This window comes from Simochromis diagramma, unplaced genomic scaffold (genome assembly GCF_900408965.1).
Source record: "Simochromis diagramma unplaced genomic scaffold, fSimDia1.1 OVJJ01000685.1, whole genome shotgun sequence".
Lineage (NCBI taxonomy): Eukaryota > Metazoa > Chordata > Actinopteri > Cichliformes > Cichlidae > Simochromis > Simochromis diagramma.
In genome coordinates, this window is record NW_024387477.1 from 9,713,443 (window position 1) to 9,728,792 (window position 15,350).

The 15,350-nt window shown below is 39.8% G+C and overlaps 1 protein-coding gene across 1 annotated transcript; it reads left to right on the forward strand.

Annotated features, from left to right (window-relative positions):
* Positions 1–2,530: 2,530 nt before the first annotated feature.
* Positions 2,531–9,111, forward strand: adra2db (adrenergic, alpha-2D-, receptor b). Its single transcript, XM_040016419.1, has one exon. It carries the CDS (start codon positions 3,128–3,130, stop codon positions 4,397–4,399), a length of 1,272 nt encoding a protein of 423 aa, XP_039872353.1. The 5' UTR covers positions 2,531–3,127; the 3' UTR covers positions 4,400–9,111.
* The last annotated feature ends 6,239 nt before the right edge of the window (positions 9,112–15,350 follow it).

Genomic DNA, 15,350 nt, shown 5'->3' on the forward strand with positions numbered 1-15,350 from the left:
GATAGTCTTAAACACACTGCTGCAAGAGCACCTCGACCCAGAAAACTTTCTCGAGGCTTCTGATGTGCAAGCACACACATCGAATGTGCCTGAAGTGCCGTGCTATTTCTCCCATGGGAACACACTGGCTCCTAACACCTCTGCAGCTCCGGAGACCAGCTAAAATTTCATACCATGACAGTAAATGAATCTGGCATCTGCATTACAGAGTTGTCATGTGTGTCACCGAGATGTCAAGCATGTAACATGTTAAGCAGCTTATTAGTTTTGGCTCTTCTGTAATGGATTTTACTTTGAATTGGAAAGTGAAATTGTCTGAATAGCCAGTTGGTAAGATTTGTGTCAAATTTGGGGAGAAACCTTCAGGACTTCAGGATAGCTTTGCATTTATATGCACACCTCACTATGTCCGATGACTGCAGCATAACAGGAAGCTGTATCCAAAGAGACAGGATGTTGGGTATTGTTGCACTGCTTGGAAAAGAAATTACGGAAGGCTTGAAGGAACATGTCTGTAAGTGTTTTTTATATATAGATTTCCCAAGTTCACCCGATAATGTTCTGATTAGGTTTTTTTTTTTTTAGCTTGTTATGTCATGCTATTGTATAGAAGAGTGAGTGAATTGTGTTGTCTCATAGCACAAAAGAATATATTGACAAGCTTGTTCAGTGACTTTCAGCTTTAGACAGAATTTAAAATTATATAATTGTTCATTTTGAAACCAGCAAAGTGCAGAAATGGGTAGACAAAACTGTTGTCATGAGAATTTGTTCTCTTTTGAAAAATTGTCTGCAATGTTCTCTGCAGAGAGCAAAGCTAGTTCACAAGCATCGGTGCTGATTAGACTAGATTTTATCAACATCTGCAAGCAGAAGATGTCAAAACAGTTACATCATTTCTTTTCACTCTGTGGTTTAAAGATGCAGAAACAATAGTAGCATTTGGTTATACATTGCAAAACCACTGTATGAATATGCAACATATTGTTGGAATATTAATGCAAACACCTCGTAAATAAGATGTCTAATCTAACCTGAACAGCTTGTCTTTGTGTTTTTGTCTTTGCAAACTTAATATGAATTCATTATTGCCCCTTTAGTGTTTAGAAAGCTGAGAAAGAAAGATATTTAATTGCATCTTCCATCACAGAATTGCAAAACTAATAATGCTCATTTATAATAATGGTAATTTGTAGGCAGTTCTCTTTTAAAGAAAAAAAATGAGGTGCAATAAAGACTGTTTTTTCTGCTTGTAAAGGCTGTTTGAGGGTGCTGGTGACTGAGGTCAGTGTTTTTCCTGTTTTTTTTCAGCAGGTAGACCCTTTAGGGTACATCTACCACTGACCACTGATAGGTGGTGACAGTTGCCCTGCTCTTTAAAGCTTTTTTTAAATTTACATACTGTGGAGAGAGGTTACAGAGAGTGAGCAGGAAAAGAGTCAGGGAAACAAACATGTTCATGTTCTTGAACCTTCAAGCGTGGACACAAACGTACACCTAAAAGCAGCTTTTATGTTGGCATCCGTGTAGGTTTACCTGCACTGGAAATCCAATAATGACAGGCTTCTGCCACATGGTATATTTACTCATATACTTTAAAATCCCAAATAAGTGAAGCACTTATGTGTTGGGCAAAGCTACAGTCTGTACATCAGAGTACTTCAAAGTGACCCCTCTTCTGGCCTTGTGTGCACCTTTCTGTTTGGCTGGTACATTTTTCATAAACATCCCCTGGCTGTATGTCTGGTTGCCTAACATAGCTGCATATGTGTTATATAACTGAACCTCCAGAGCAAACAGATGCAAGCACCGCAGCAACAGGTATTACCTTCACTGTGCCAGCATAGAACAATTCCAGATTATAATTCATGAATAATGGATGAGTGCAATTGCACATAAACAAGTCAGGCCTTCCCAAAAGTAGTTTACAATGATAGATGGGCATCTATGCTTCACTGACAAAATTCATGCACTGATCAGTGATCACTGCTTCCATTAAAGCTATTTTAATTTGAACACTTTGCCCTTCTAACTCATCACCTGCAGGGTTGATAAAGTTCAGAGAAACCTCCACCTGTGCTGTTTTACCTCTTGATCCAGGGACTCTTAATGATGGTGCCATCATAAATTATTGAGGTTTTTCAAAGAAAAATTATTTCTGATGCAACATACAGTGCTTAACAAATGTATTCACCCAACCCTATACCCAGAATAATGTTTCACCCACATCTGGTTGAATGTTATGCTTGATTCATTTCTGACTTCTCAGAGTAGTCCCTTGTGCAAGCTCAAAAAATGTGAATTTAGCATATTTTTTTTTAGTTCTGAAGTTTTTGATAGATTTCTAAAATATTTGCGTGTCCTTGTTTTTTTTATGATAATACATTGATCAAGCAGTGTACTTATATAAAATCCGATTGATAAACAGCGATGAGAATGAGGCATCGCTGTGGTAGGAAACCTCATTTTAAAGGATGAAGGAAAAACTCGCACGTGTCTATTTTTTCCTACTGGCGATTTGGTTTGAACATGTAAAGCAGAGACATTAAATATGAAGAAAGAAAAAATATTAAGGACAAAAAGCAAACTTACATGTAGAGAAACACTTTAAAGTTTTAAAGATCTCTCTCTCTCTCTCTCTCTCTCTCTCTCTCTCTCTCTCTCTCTCTCAGTTTAGAAATGGGCTGGTTCTCTCGGTGATGTCACCTCGCTCCTGTGTGGACATTTATTCCACACAGTGTGCATCTCCCGTTCGTCTCCATAGAGAAGCGGTTCACCCTAACGCAACTAGCATTACGCATGACATGGATGCCGCAGGAGCGAGTTTATTCTCGGAGTCTTTGCGGATTGTGAACTCTGCTCCTCTCGCAGTTTTCTCACACAGTCGACATCTGATGTGCGTGTCGGATCTCCCCAAAGGACGTGTGTTAAACAGTTTGCTGTTTCAGGAGATCACGTCTGCAGCCCCCGTGTCTTATGTGGACTGCACTCGATAGTGACCCGGAGCTTTACGCGCAGCCGATCCCCATGCTTTAGCAACACAGCTCAGCGCACTCAGCCTTAGATGTTTCGAAAAAGAACAGGGTGAAATAACAAAGATGATACAAACGGACATTTTGCAGACAGAATGGATTTAACCCAGCTAAGCCTCTTGTTGGGAAATGTTTCCAACGTTGAAAACACCACCGACGCACCGTTCGCTCTGCCACACACAGAGGCAGCCACAGCACTCATCATCCTCGTGGTTACAGTGATCATTTCGGTCACAATTGTTGGTAATGTGTTGGTGATTGTAGCGGTTCTTACTAGCAGGGCTCTCCGTGCCCCTCAGAACCTTTTCCTGGTCTCTCTTGCATCGGCGGACATCCTGGTGGCCACACTAGTGATCCCCTTCTCCCTCGTCAACGAGGTAATGGGCTACTGGTACTTTGGAAGTACTTGGTGCGCCTTCTATCTCGCTCTGGATGTGTTGTTCTGCACCTCATCCATCGTTCACCTGTGCGCCATCAGCCTGGACCGATACTGGTCAGTAACAAAGGCGGTTAGCTACAACCTGAAACGGACACCTAAGCGCATCAAGTCCATGATTGCTGTAGTGTGGATAATATCTGCTATCATCTCCTTCCCTCCTCTCCTCATGACCAAACACGATGAACGGGAGTGTCTGCTAAATGATGAAACCTGGTACATCCTCTCATCCTGCCTGGTCTCCTTTTTCGCTCCCGGTCTCATTATGATTCTGGTATATTGTAAAATTTATAAAGTTGCCAAGCAGCGCTCCTCCACCGTGTTCGTGGCTAAGAATGGCCTGGAGAGGCAGCCCTCTCAGTCAGAGACCTGTTTTGTCAGGAAGGACCGGTTCGAAATGGAGAGCCCTAGCAGTCAAAGCTCCGGCAGCCATCCGCAAAAGCAAGGGGAGCTGGACGACATCGACCTGGAGGAGAGCTGCTGTGCATCGGATACGAAACCCCGACACCATCGCTTCACCAAGCGAAGGAAAGTAGAGGGATCGGACAGTTGTCCACCCCAGAACTGCCGACTTTCCTGGGCTTCAGCCCGGGCGTTACAACTTTACCCGGAGCAGAAGAACCCAGCTGGGCGACAACAGCTGGCCGCAGCCAACAAGACCAAAGTGGCCCAGATGCGGGAGAAGCGCTTCACCTTCGTCTTGGCGGTAGTGATGGGGGTGTTTGTGCTCTGCTGGTTCCCCTTCTTCTTTACTTACAGCCTGCATGCTATCTGCAGAGAGAGCTGCTACATCCCCGCCGCACTTTTCAACCTTTTCTTTTGGATTGGCTACTGCAACAGTTCTGTGAACCCCATAATCTACACCATTTTCAACAGGGATTTCAGAAAAGCTTTTAAGAAAATCATATGCAGGACATCAAAACGCACATGAAAGGTTGAAAAATAATTTTCTGGCTCTCAGAAACATTGGGAAGAAATCATAGTATTATAACTTATTGATCTTGGCTGACTATTCTGCTACTCCATCATTTAAATGTAATGTTTAGCATATTAAAAATATCCAGTGTTGTGTACACATTAAATTGTCTATAATTGAAATAAATCATTATATATACTTGACCATTCCTGCAGCAAGCTCAGATATTTCAGGGCAAGGGGAAGTCATGGTCACGTCTGTTGCTGGACTCTGAGTGTTGGCAGCTGGTCACTGTGGGTGCCGAGATAAATAGAAGATTAATCTCCAGCATGGAGATTTTGACTTTTTTTGTGATATTGAAGAGGAAAAAAAGTGCCGAATTCTGCATGGATGAAATGTTTGGCATTATTTCAGGTAATTCGTGTAGCTTTCTGTGCTTGCTGCAGTTAAAGGTACAGCAAGGTTATCAGCTGTTTCTTATCAGTGAACCCCTAAACTTATGTAAGAGTGTAATCTCACACCTCCGCCATGCTATCACACCACCTCAGGACCAGAACAATGGCCGAGCTGAGGCCTGCATTTGCAGAATTGATTGCACACGTCTCTGTATTTCATTTCCCTGCAACTGCTTAACATTTTGTCATTAAATATTTTAAGATGCTGTTAAACATGCAGTGTCAACTTACTATACATATCGTTTTTAAGTCTTAGACAAAAGCCTCCTGATGGATTAAGTAGGTTTGACATATTCTTGAATAAACAGAAGAAGAACACTCAAAATAACAAAAGTAAAAACATTTCTGATAAGATCTCAGGACTGGTTTAATCCACTGTAAGCTCTATTTGGTTAAAAAAAAAGAGTTTAATATCTATAAGTCAGGCCTCACACTGTGATGCTAAGCTTTATAAAGCTGTTAGATTACCACTTTCTTAATATAGTGAAAAATCTGCAGAAGAAATCATTCATAAGGGACAATTCTTCAGTATGTGATTAAAAAATGATTAATGCATTGGTACAACTCGCATACATAGGATGGGAGTGTTATTAGAAGACTGTATTTGAACTTCCCAACACTGTTTTCCATACAACATCAGACTGTGGTCGGTTGTTGATGCATGTGGGATACAACGTGTATGTCATACGGTGAATATATCATGAAGGACCGCGCTGAGTATAAATACACTATTTATATCCTCTTAGGAATGTCTTCAAAGCACTCCTACTGCTCACTGGCCCCTCGCCAAAGATAATCACCCTGTCTGAGGGATGTCATGCTGAAAAAGAGAAAAAAAAATGAAAGCAGTTTTTGTGAAGTATGCTCACATTCACAAGGGTATTGTTAAAATACTGTCAGGAGAAACAAGGGTGAAGATGGCTGCATATTTTCTTTTCTTTTAATGTGAAATACCATTTTATTTATGAAGGGAATCAGAAAGTCCGAGAGGAGTGTTGTTAGCGCGAGGAAACTTTATCTCAGAGGGATTCACAAACTCTCGAAAGAAATTAAACGTCTGGGTCAAGTCGCACTTGTAAGAGTCGGTATAATTAGCTTTGTTCCTTCATCACATTTAGCAGGATGGGATTGATGCTTATTTATCTGTGACTTAATGGGATGTTGCTGTACACATGTTACATGTAACCTGATTTCTCCAGAGAACAAAATTACAAGTGCATTTTTCATTACCTCAAAATGAAACACTCATATTTAAATTATTTGCTGATAGTAAACTGATTCGTGGCTGACAAGACACCCAACTCCCTTGTTAAATCACACTTCTGAATTCAATTGTCTTTTGTAATCAGCTGCTCAACTGCAGCAGGATTGGGGCACAATACTTTTAATTAGCTGTAGTGTTTTCTGACGCTTTCATGTGCACTTCCTCCAGGCAAGTCTCTTCAAACGTCAGCGCAGCTCTGTTAAATCTTTTGAAAGCGAGCACTTGCAATATTACATTACAGTGCTGTTATTTTCCTTTGGTGACCCGGGAGGAAAGTATGACAAAGCAAAACATGGAGAATTTTCACAGTCCTTCACCAGTCGTCGCATAAACGCTCTGATAGCTCAACTTTTATTCAAAACCAAGCCTGTGGTGGCTTTTTGTGTTTTGCAGATTTGAAGCTCTACAGTCTGCACAACAATCCACAAACTCTTTTCCTTATCCCAGAATGTAAACAAAGTTGGCGACTGGCTCAGGAAGGGAAGCAGAGCTGCAATGACCCTTGACCTCCTAAACTCTCTTCTAAAGACTTAATGAGAGCAACAGAACAACTGGACAGAGCCAAAACATTTCCTGATGTGGACTGTTGACAAAAAAAGCCCCACTCGAGCCTCTTAATAGGGGAAGAAGAGTGAAAATTTGGAGTTTAAAAAAAAAACAACATTTTTTTTAGAGCCAGAAAATTTTGCAAGGTTATTTGCAGTCCTAATAGTCAGAAAAGAGACAGTAATGAATATTTCAAGATAGATGCGCCGCAGAGAAAAGTGAGCGTCTTAGGAAAAGGGAGAGAGTGGAGAAGGGAGCAGTTGCTTCTTGTCGTCTGCTACATTACCTTGTTTATCACACAACGGAGCATCTGCAGGTAATTGCTTTTTTCAATTGTCTCTAACAAGATAAGGATTGGAGGCAAGTGAGGCCAAATTTCGACTCAATCTCAGGAAGCTGTGTATCCAGAGAAGGAGACCTCAGTATGTCATTAGGGTAAATCAGCTGGTTTCATGTCTGAGCGAGGGTGGAACTGGGCTCATTTCTCCAGGGTGTTCTAATATATCGCCCTGCTAAACGCAACCACTATGTGACTTGAGTCGACAATATAAATCACACCGTACTAATTTAAAGATGATAGTGGTATTATCTGTGTTTGAGAGCAGATTTTACTAACTGAATCCCAGTGACGTTCATATTGCATTTTAAGATATTTACTATGAAAACAATGTTTTACTATGTTTTGTATTTTCCGTAGAGATTTGGAAATTAAAATATTATTGTGCATTTCCCTTCACTGTGGTGAACATGGGCACTGTTTAGATAGAGCCAGTCCAGCAAACGCTTTCCCTGCTGCTGTGGAAAATCTGTAGCACGGCGAGTTTGCTGCTAAATCTGCATAAATTATCCTCAAATGACACAATCTACTCCAATTTGAATAACAATACAGTGGCCGGAAGTTTAAGAAAGTGGACTGGATCACTGGTTTTAAAATTGTCTTATGATTCATCGTCTGCTTTATTCCTTTGATTCTCAACAAATAAAGAATGTGTATAAACAAAGAGAAATATGTAAGCCATGTAATTAGTCATAACTGATACAATGTCGCTCATTTGGACTGAACGTTTACATCATGCTCGGTGGCTGCAACTCACTCCTTAAAACAAAACTATTTTTCCCCCTTGTATGTTCTCATACAGAAAAAAAAAACATGTCTGAGGGGTGACTAATGACTTGGACTGTGCTGGAAATGTTTTAGTCCCCAAAGACCCAACTAGGACACGTAATCTGAGTTATCTCTGCTCTGGTACCTGCCTTATTATTTGTTATCCAGGATTAGGTACAAAGATAGTTCCAAAAGTAATGCGTAATCATTCTAGGAGACAACTTAAGTTTACCTCCATTTAACTCCAAACTATCTCTGATTTAAATGTTTGGTAGTGATGAGGTAATGATGTAATAATGATACAATAAGGTGGAAAAAAGGTAATAATATTTATTGCCCAGTTATATAAATTTCAGTGAAATATCACTCAGGTATGATGATAGTTGACACATTACTTGGTTATTTGATATTACTTTTGTAGAGTGGTAATAACTTGTTATTACCATATTATTACCCCTACAGAGCTGTAATAGAAGGTGATACTTAAGTAACGGACTCTTCATCACTACATCCAGAACATTCAGGGACATTTGCACCTCTCTGAGTTTATATTCATGAATTCCTCCAGAACTACAGGTCTAAAGTATTGCACCATCCAGATAGAAAGTGGACAACAAGGCCTTCTGAATGCTGTGTTGCTGCTAACTGGCTTTACACATCAGTGAGTGAGAGACACTGCATCCATCCATGCACAGTGTCTCATAAATTGCACACAATTCATGAGAGACTAAATCTTTTTATCCTCAGACAATATTTAAACTCAAACAAAACATTTGTGCAGCTGCTTCATTTGGGGAAATCTCTGCTACATTTCTCTCACAATCTGGACTGTTGTTAACACGCTCCAGTGCTTTCCCTCACTCCTGTGATGAGACAGATTACTCGGGCTGATTATGCATTCTGCTGGACGATGGTGCATCTCTGCCAACTGATTATTATTTATTTCTATCATCACCGGTAAACACACATAAGACAAACACACTCTCAGCTCTCTGCCAGGCGCTCGTCTGTTTCACACATACAGGGAGAGTAAGTAAAGCATTAAGAGGATGTTTGTGACCTGCGATAGCCTACATAGTCTTTAAAGCCTGTGATAGCCCAGATAGGATCTTTCACCTTTAAAACAGGAAATGAACTGGACCTGCTGTTTAGCAAAGGTATGTCACTGTCACACAACAGGGGCACTGCACTCTGAATATCGTTAGTTCACTTTTAAACAACACATAACTCACTGCTAATTAAAATAACTGTAGTCTGAAACACAGCAACCTCCCTGCCTTTTGACCCTTTTATATTTCACCAACCATCCAGATTCATAAAAGCACATATGAAACCATTTTTTCCTTTCAAGGCTTGTTTTATGAAGCACTAGTAGGGGTCGCTTCCTGCAGTGTTTTTCTAAGTTGAAACAATTTTTGTGGCGGCACCTGCAGCAATAACACTCTTCTAACTAATATTTGTATCAAAAGGAGGATGAATATTAGAAATAATGAAAATGGGAGTTACTATAAAGAGCTTCATGTGCATAGAAATAAAGTCTGTGTTATTTCCTCAGGCAGGAGGGATCGGCTCTGTTGTTTTTCACCACCGACAGCAACAACAACACTTCGGCGCATACTCTCTTCTTCCCCAGTTTAAATGGATATGAAGGATGGGTGTAAATGCTGATGATTAAGAGTTCACATGCATGTTTTTCTTCTTTTTATTTTACTGAAGATATTAAATAAGTGGCAAATAAAAGTAATCTTTAAGAACTTCTTCAACAGTATTGATTGCATTTAGTTCTTGAATGACTTACAAGTAACTCACCGAGGCTGCTTTTGCTCAGCGTATATATGTGTGCAGTGATCATGAAAGATTTCTTTTGGTGTCGAGCATATCAAACATACCCTTCAAAAACTCACATGCATGCGACAAGCTTGTGCTCGCAATACTCCGGTGCAGGCTCTCAGCTCTCCTAATCCCATAAGAGATAGGATGTTTTTTTTCACTTTCTTAAGCTACAGTAAGAAGAGGATAACACGCTTTTACTCCTGTCCCTAAAAGGATCAAATTCACATAGCCTTGTCCATAATATTTGATCTTTCAGGGGTTTAAAGAGAGAAAATAGAAAAGGAATTTAGCAAAACTTGTTGTTTTATCTTCAAGAAAAAAAAATGAAAATCCATTAAAGCATTAAAGCAGCATTTATCAGCATTTTAATTATAATGTAAAAAGATCTCAAAAAGAAAATGACTATCGTGTGACTGTATAGTTTCCCCATGCCTGAAGGAGGATTATTGTTTTGGTTTTTGATGATATTCTTTCATCCGCCTTGTATGGTACAGCTCCAACACCAAACATCAGATAAATTTAAACTACTCGCAGATTGATGAAACCAGATTAGCATTTAGCAGCTAAAGACACGAATATTTCCCCAAAGAAATGACACCAAAACACAGCTGGGAGCTGGGTAGAAATTGGACTTTGATTCATCAAATGGTCGGCAACAACAACTCCAAATAGTTGATAATGTTGCATCATGGCTGCTGGGTAGTTTGAGAAGTGTTGCCAGCACATTTATCAGAACAGCTTCATGTAATAACAACACATGAGAGCTATTCTTACATCACCTTTTTGCTCTGCCTCCAAGAAACCAAATAATGAAGGTTTTACTATTCAGATTATTACAACCTCAATTCTAAACAAAACTGGGAAGTTGTGTAAAACATAAGTTAAAACTGAATGTAATCATTTGGAAACATCATAAACCCGCATTTTATTCATAGCAGAACATAGAAAATATGTAAAACATTGAAACTGAGAAAAAATATAAATTTATGAATAAAATTCGATCATTTTGAATTTGAAGAGACATATCTCAAAAGGCGGCAGTGTTTACCACTCAACGTTTCATTTACCATGAGTGTGGGAACCATCTGGGAACTCTGGGAACCAGTTGCTGGAATGTCCATTCTTGTCTGATATAGGATTCTAGCTAACAGCTAACAGTCCTGGGTCGCCTTCTTGTATTTTTCATTTCACAACGTTTCAGGTGTTTTCAGTTGAAGAAATGTCTGGAATGGGGCAAGGCCAGTTCACCATCCAGACTTTTCTACTCTGCAGCAGTGTTTTATATGTGGTTTAGCTTTGCAGTGCTAAAATATACAAGGCCTCCTTTAAAAAGATGACATCCAGATAGGAGAATATCTTGGATGTCTTGGTTTAAACCCTGTGTATAGAATTCAGCACTCTTGATACGCTTCCAGATGTGCGAGCTGCAAATTTCAGAGGCACTAATGCACCTCGTACCATCAGAAATGCAGACTTTTGAACTCTGTACTAATAATAAGCAAATAAGCTAAAAGGCTCATTTTGATTTGTCTGACCGCATAACAGTTTTCCACTTTCCCCCAGTCCATTTTAAATAAGCTTTGGCTTATAATTATGTTAACTAATTGCGTATTCTTCGCATCTTAGAACTTTAACCTGCATTTGTAGATTGCACAGCAAATTGTGCTCACTGAAAATGATTTCAATGATTTGTTCCTGAGCACATGCGGCGATTGCTATGAACGAATCATGCAGTGCTGCCTGAGTGCCAGAAGTTCACAGGCATCTGATACTTGTTTTCAGCCTTGTCATTTGCATATTTTGAGAGAATTGGAGTTATATTTTAGGTCCAGGTTTATAAAATAATAATTTTATGGCAAAGTGAATTACCCTTTTATTTAGAAAAGTACTTTTGATGTCTGAGGCAAACACATTTTTGTCAGATATTCCCCACATAATTTTCTCCATACAAATATTCCCCTGACTGAGAGATTGTGGATTATGAATAGTATGATGAAAATCCTGCTGTTCAGAGAGGAAGTGAAGGAAGTTGTGGGAAGGGTGGAAGAGGGGTGTTTTACCCTTGACCCCAGTCCCTGTGGCCAAGAACTGAACGCAGTACTGAAGAGGCCACACGCTCATTCCACAAGACAATCAACCATAAAAATTTGGATGTTATGCATCTGTTTCATAAACTTATTTATCATGCTGTGCATTGAGAGTCAAGTCCACTGTTAAGGTTGTGTTTTATTTTAACAGTTCTAATCCAAGATTGTGGAATAGTTACTCAAGCATTCACCCGTCACTCCCCGAGGGGTAAGAAGTCACTTGGGTCATTTAAATACAACCTGCAACCTCTCCAACACCAACCAAGCATAGGATTTACAGTCATTTTCTTTTCCATTCTTTTATCTCATTCCCTGACAACGTTGGTCAGTGTTCCCAAGCTGGAGCTAGAATGTAAAAACTGAAAATATATAGACAATGTAGTAAAATTCAGAAATTCTAAGAAAAGCAGGAAGTAATAACTCAAAGCAAGAAGCTGATTGAAGACGATGGCTGAAGAGAGCACAGCTGCAAAACATAGCAGCCGTTCATACGTAATGGAGATTGTCACAATTCCACTGTGGCATCAAAATAAGGGCAGGGGAAAAATGCAGGAGTAATGAAACGTTACTCTGAGGAAATAGACCAATGTCCTGCTGTGAAAACAAGGCAAAACAGTCCAAACAAGGGGACTGTTTATTTCCATGACATTGACTCTTCTCCACCACATCGATTCGCCTCCATCTCCCTTTGCTTATTACTATGTTCATCTATCTGCCTTGCAAAATAAGAGAAGGTTCATATTCCAGGACCTTCTTACTGTATTGGAAGAAAGATAAATGGAACTTATTCTAAGCATCAAGAGTTTGGACGTGTGAGAACACAGGAAAAAACTGTTAGTTCTTTTTGCACTTTAGGCTGCACTCGCAAATATATCATCTTGTGCATTACCATTTCTTAAAAGAAAAATCACACAACAGCACCGAAATTCAAAAGCAAAGCTCTTATTACTCATAACTATTTTGTCAAGAAGTGCACACCATACTGAATAGGAAGCCTTTCATGGAATTTTAACTCTGACCCAGACTTCACTTTTATCGGGGTGTAGATGATGAGATTTATCACCTTGCACTTGGCAAGCTCTCTGAGAGGAAATTCATCTTTAAAAATAACCACCACTCCAGCTCAAGAGGTAAACTTCCAGCCTATAGATATCTGGTATTTGAGAGCTATGCAGGGAATTCCCAGATGAACAGCAGCTCATTAATGGACTTTGGAAAATGTGATTGTGTATTACTAGGGGTAATTTTTCAAGTGTTACCTGGAACTGAGTGTTGAATGCAGGAGAAGATGCGCATATGTTTATGTTTATCTCTCTTTGGAGTTTGGTTTGGCAGGGCATCAGTCTTTCCTGATTCACTGGAAATGCAGCCTGAATGCAAACAACAACAAAGTATCATAGCTCATGTGTATTTAATATATGGTGAGCTCAGTATTACAGTTTGCTGCTTGGATTTCCTTTTTTTAAAAGAAAAGTTGCTTGTTGGATATATAATAAAACACTTTTTTTTTCAGTGACACCACAAACCTCAATGTTTCAGCAATTGCAGTTATAGCCAGTCTATTACAATAGTAGTGAAACCTTCTTTTTCTCTGAGCATGAATGAAACTATCCACACTTACAGGGCCAGTGGCCTTTTATTAAATTTATCTGACAACAATAACACCTGGTAAATTTGGAGGCCATGTGTTGACACTGACCTCAATATCATACGTGTTCTCCAATTTTGGATTCATTCCAGCAAAGTGGGTCAGACAAAAGCTGAACTTCAGCTGCACTGGTCTCCAAAGTAGGACGCAGCGTGTGGTTTCAGTAACCTCACTTCACCTGGCACCTGCCATTATGGCACCGGTTCTGACATAAACGGTAGTAACCAGACCGAAAAGCAGCGCACATTTCGGTTCTTTATTTCGGTGCTTTTTTTCCCCCTGAGATGTCATACACTTTGGATTCTAGCCAATCATTTTACCTTTCCGAGGATAGTAGGCGGGCCCAGGTACGTACGTTCTTTTAGAGCAGAGCTACAAATTAAAAATGCCCAAGGCGAAGCGGTCAAAAGTCTGGCTGTACTTCACAGCAAAAGATGCAAACTCAGCAGCCTGCAACAAGTGCTTTAAGCTGATACTTTGCAAAGGAGGTAACACCTCGAATCTGATGAAACACCTGGCGACGCATAGCGTTTTTTTAAAAGCGGAGAAATGCACCGTATTTGATAGCTTGCTGCAAGACCAAGCAAATCTACTGCGGGTGGGTTGCAACCAGGCAATATTTTGATTACATGCCTAAATTGAGCTGACCCCATTTGATTTGCAGAAATCAGAATTGTTATTGGATATTTCTATATCTGCCTTTTTACTGGTTACATGGTATCCACGTTGCTTTCTTCACTGCTTGAACCTGTCCTTTACTTGGAGATTTTTTAAGTCACGTCTTATCTGCCCATTTTGCTGTCCTACAGTCTAGTATTTAAGTAACTAAATTCTTTTTTAACCACGAAATGTCTGAGAAGTCAACTTTAGAGTCCCGACCTAATCCGCTAAAAATTGAGTGTTCTGCCGGGGTCATAGTTTTGTTAAACTCTAAAGATTTTATTTCTCTGCTCAATATTTCTTCTGCGGCAGTGCCAGCACACAGATGTTCAGTGTAACACCACAGGTCTACACTGTAGAGAATTATTAATCTTTGAGGCCCCTGTATCTCTTTGCTTTTTTTTTTATTCTATCTAAAAACAGTTCCATCATTCAGACACAGCAGACAAAAGCCCTCGGCATTTTAAATTTAGGTAATGGTAATGGGCCGAAAAATGCTATTCTAGATTATGTCAGGGGTATCAGTGATGTGCCACGGGACAATTAGGCTCATAGGGTGTCAATGAGTATTGATTCAAGAGTATGCAGAAGTCTGTTAACCTCTCATAAGCACAAAGCCCAGTGTCACACAGACAGACCCACATGCACATTAGCCCACTGCCACTGTGAAACACTGTCATTTAAAATAGGGAGAAACTAAGAGGAAGATGTGGCTCATCTGTATGCATGTTTATAATGGCACATTTATGGTTCTGCATGTTATACATGTATGTTCATCTGTTACATGTGTGCTTACATAACCCAGGAAGCCAGTGCAACTCCCAAGTGACTCTGATTGTTCCTTGGATAGTTTTTAGTCCTCCTTTTTGATTCATTTGATAAGATGGAAAGTTAGATAGGATGAACTTTAAGCAGTCCCATGACTCGCACATGTTTCGGATTAATGAATCACATGTGTGTGTTCTTGTATCCATATTTGTACATGTGTGGATGCATGTTGTTACAAGGCAGAGCCCTCCAGCATACGTTATTACCATGTGGATTAGTGTTTGTTTTACCTCCCAAGGGAGCGCACGCAGTTGTTTTCAGTTAATTAAAACAAACTACCTGCAGTCGTAGCCTCAGGACTTGGATAAAATCAAATATCAACACAGCGTGGTGTCCAGTTACTGCAATTTATGTACATTTTTCAGCACGTGGTCTCAGGAGATGTGTTGTGATTTAATTAAAAGGTGGGCTTTTAAAGCAGCTTTTAAAATGTCAGCAATACTTCAAAACTTTACATTTCATGACAGAAAGAGATTCAAAGTACACACCCTGTTGTTCATCCAATTACATACAGCACAAATCATCTGGTGAGGCCTTCCA

Excerpts from the sequence above, each read along its gene's own strand:
- adra2db (XM_040016419.1), top strand. The coding sequence starts at position 3,128 with ATGGATTTAACCCAGCTAAGCCTCTTGTTGGGAAATGTTTCCAACGTT.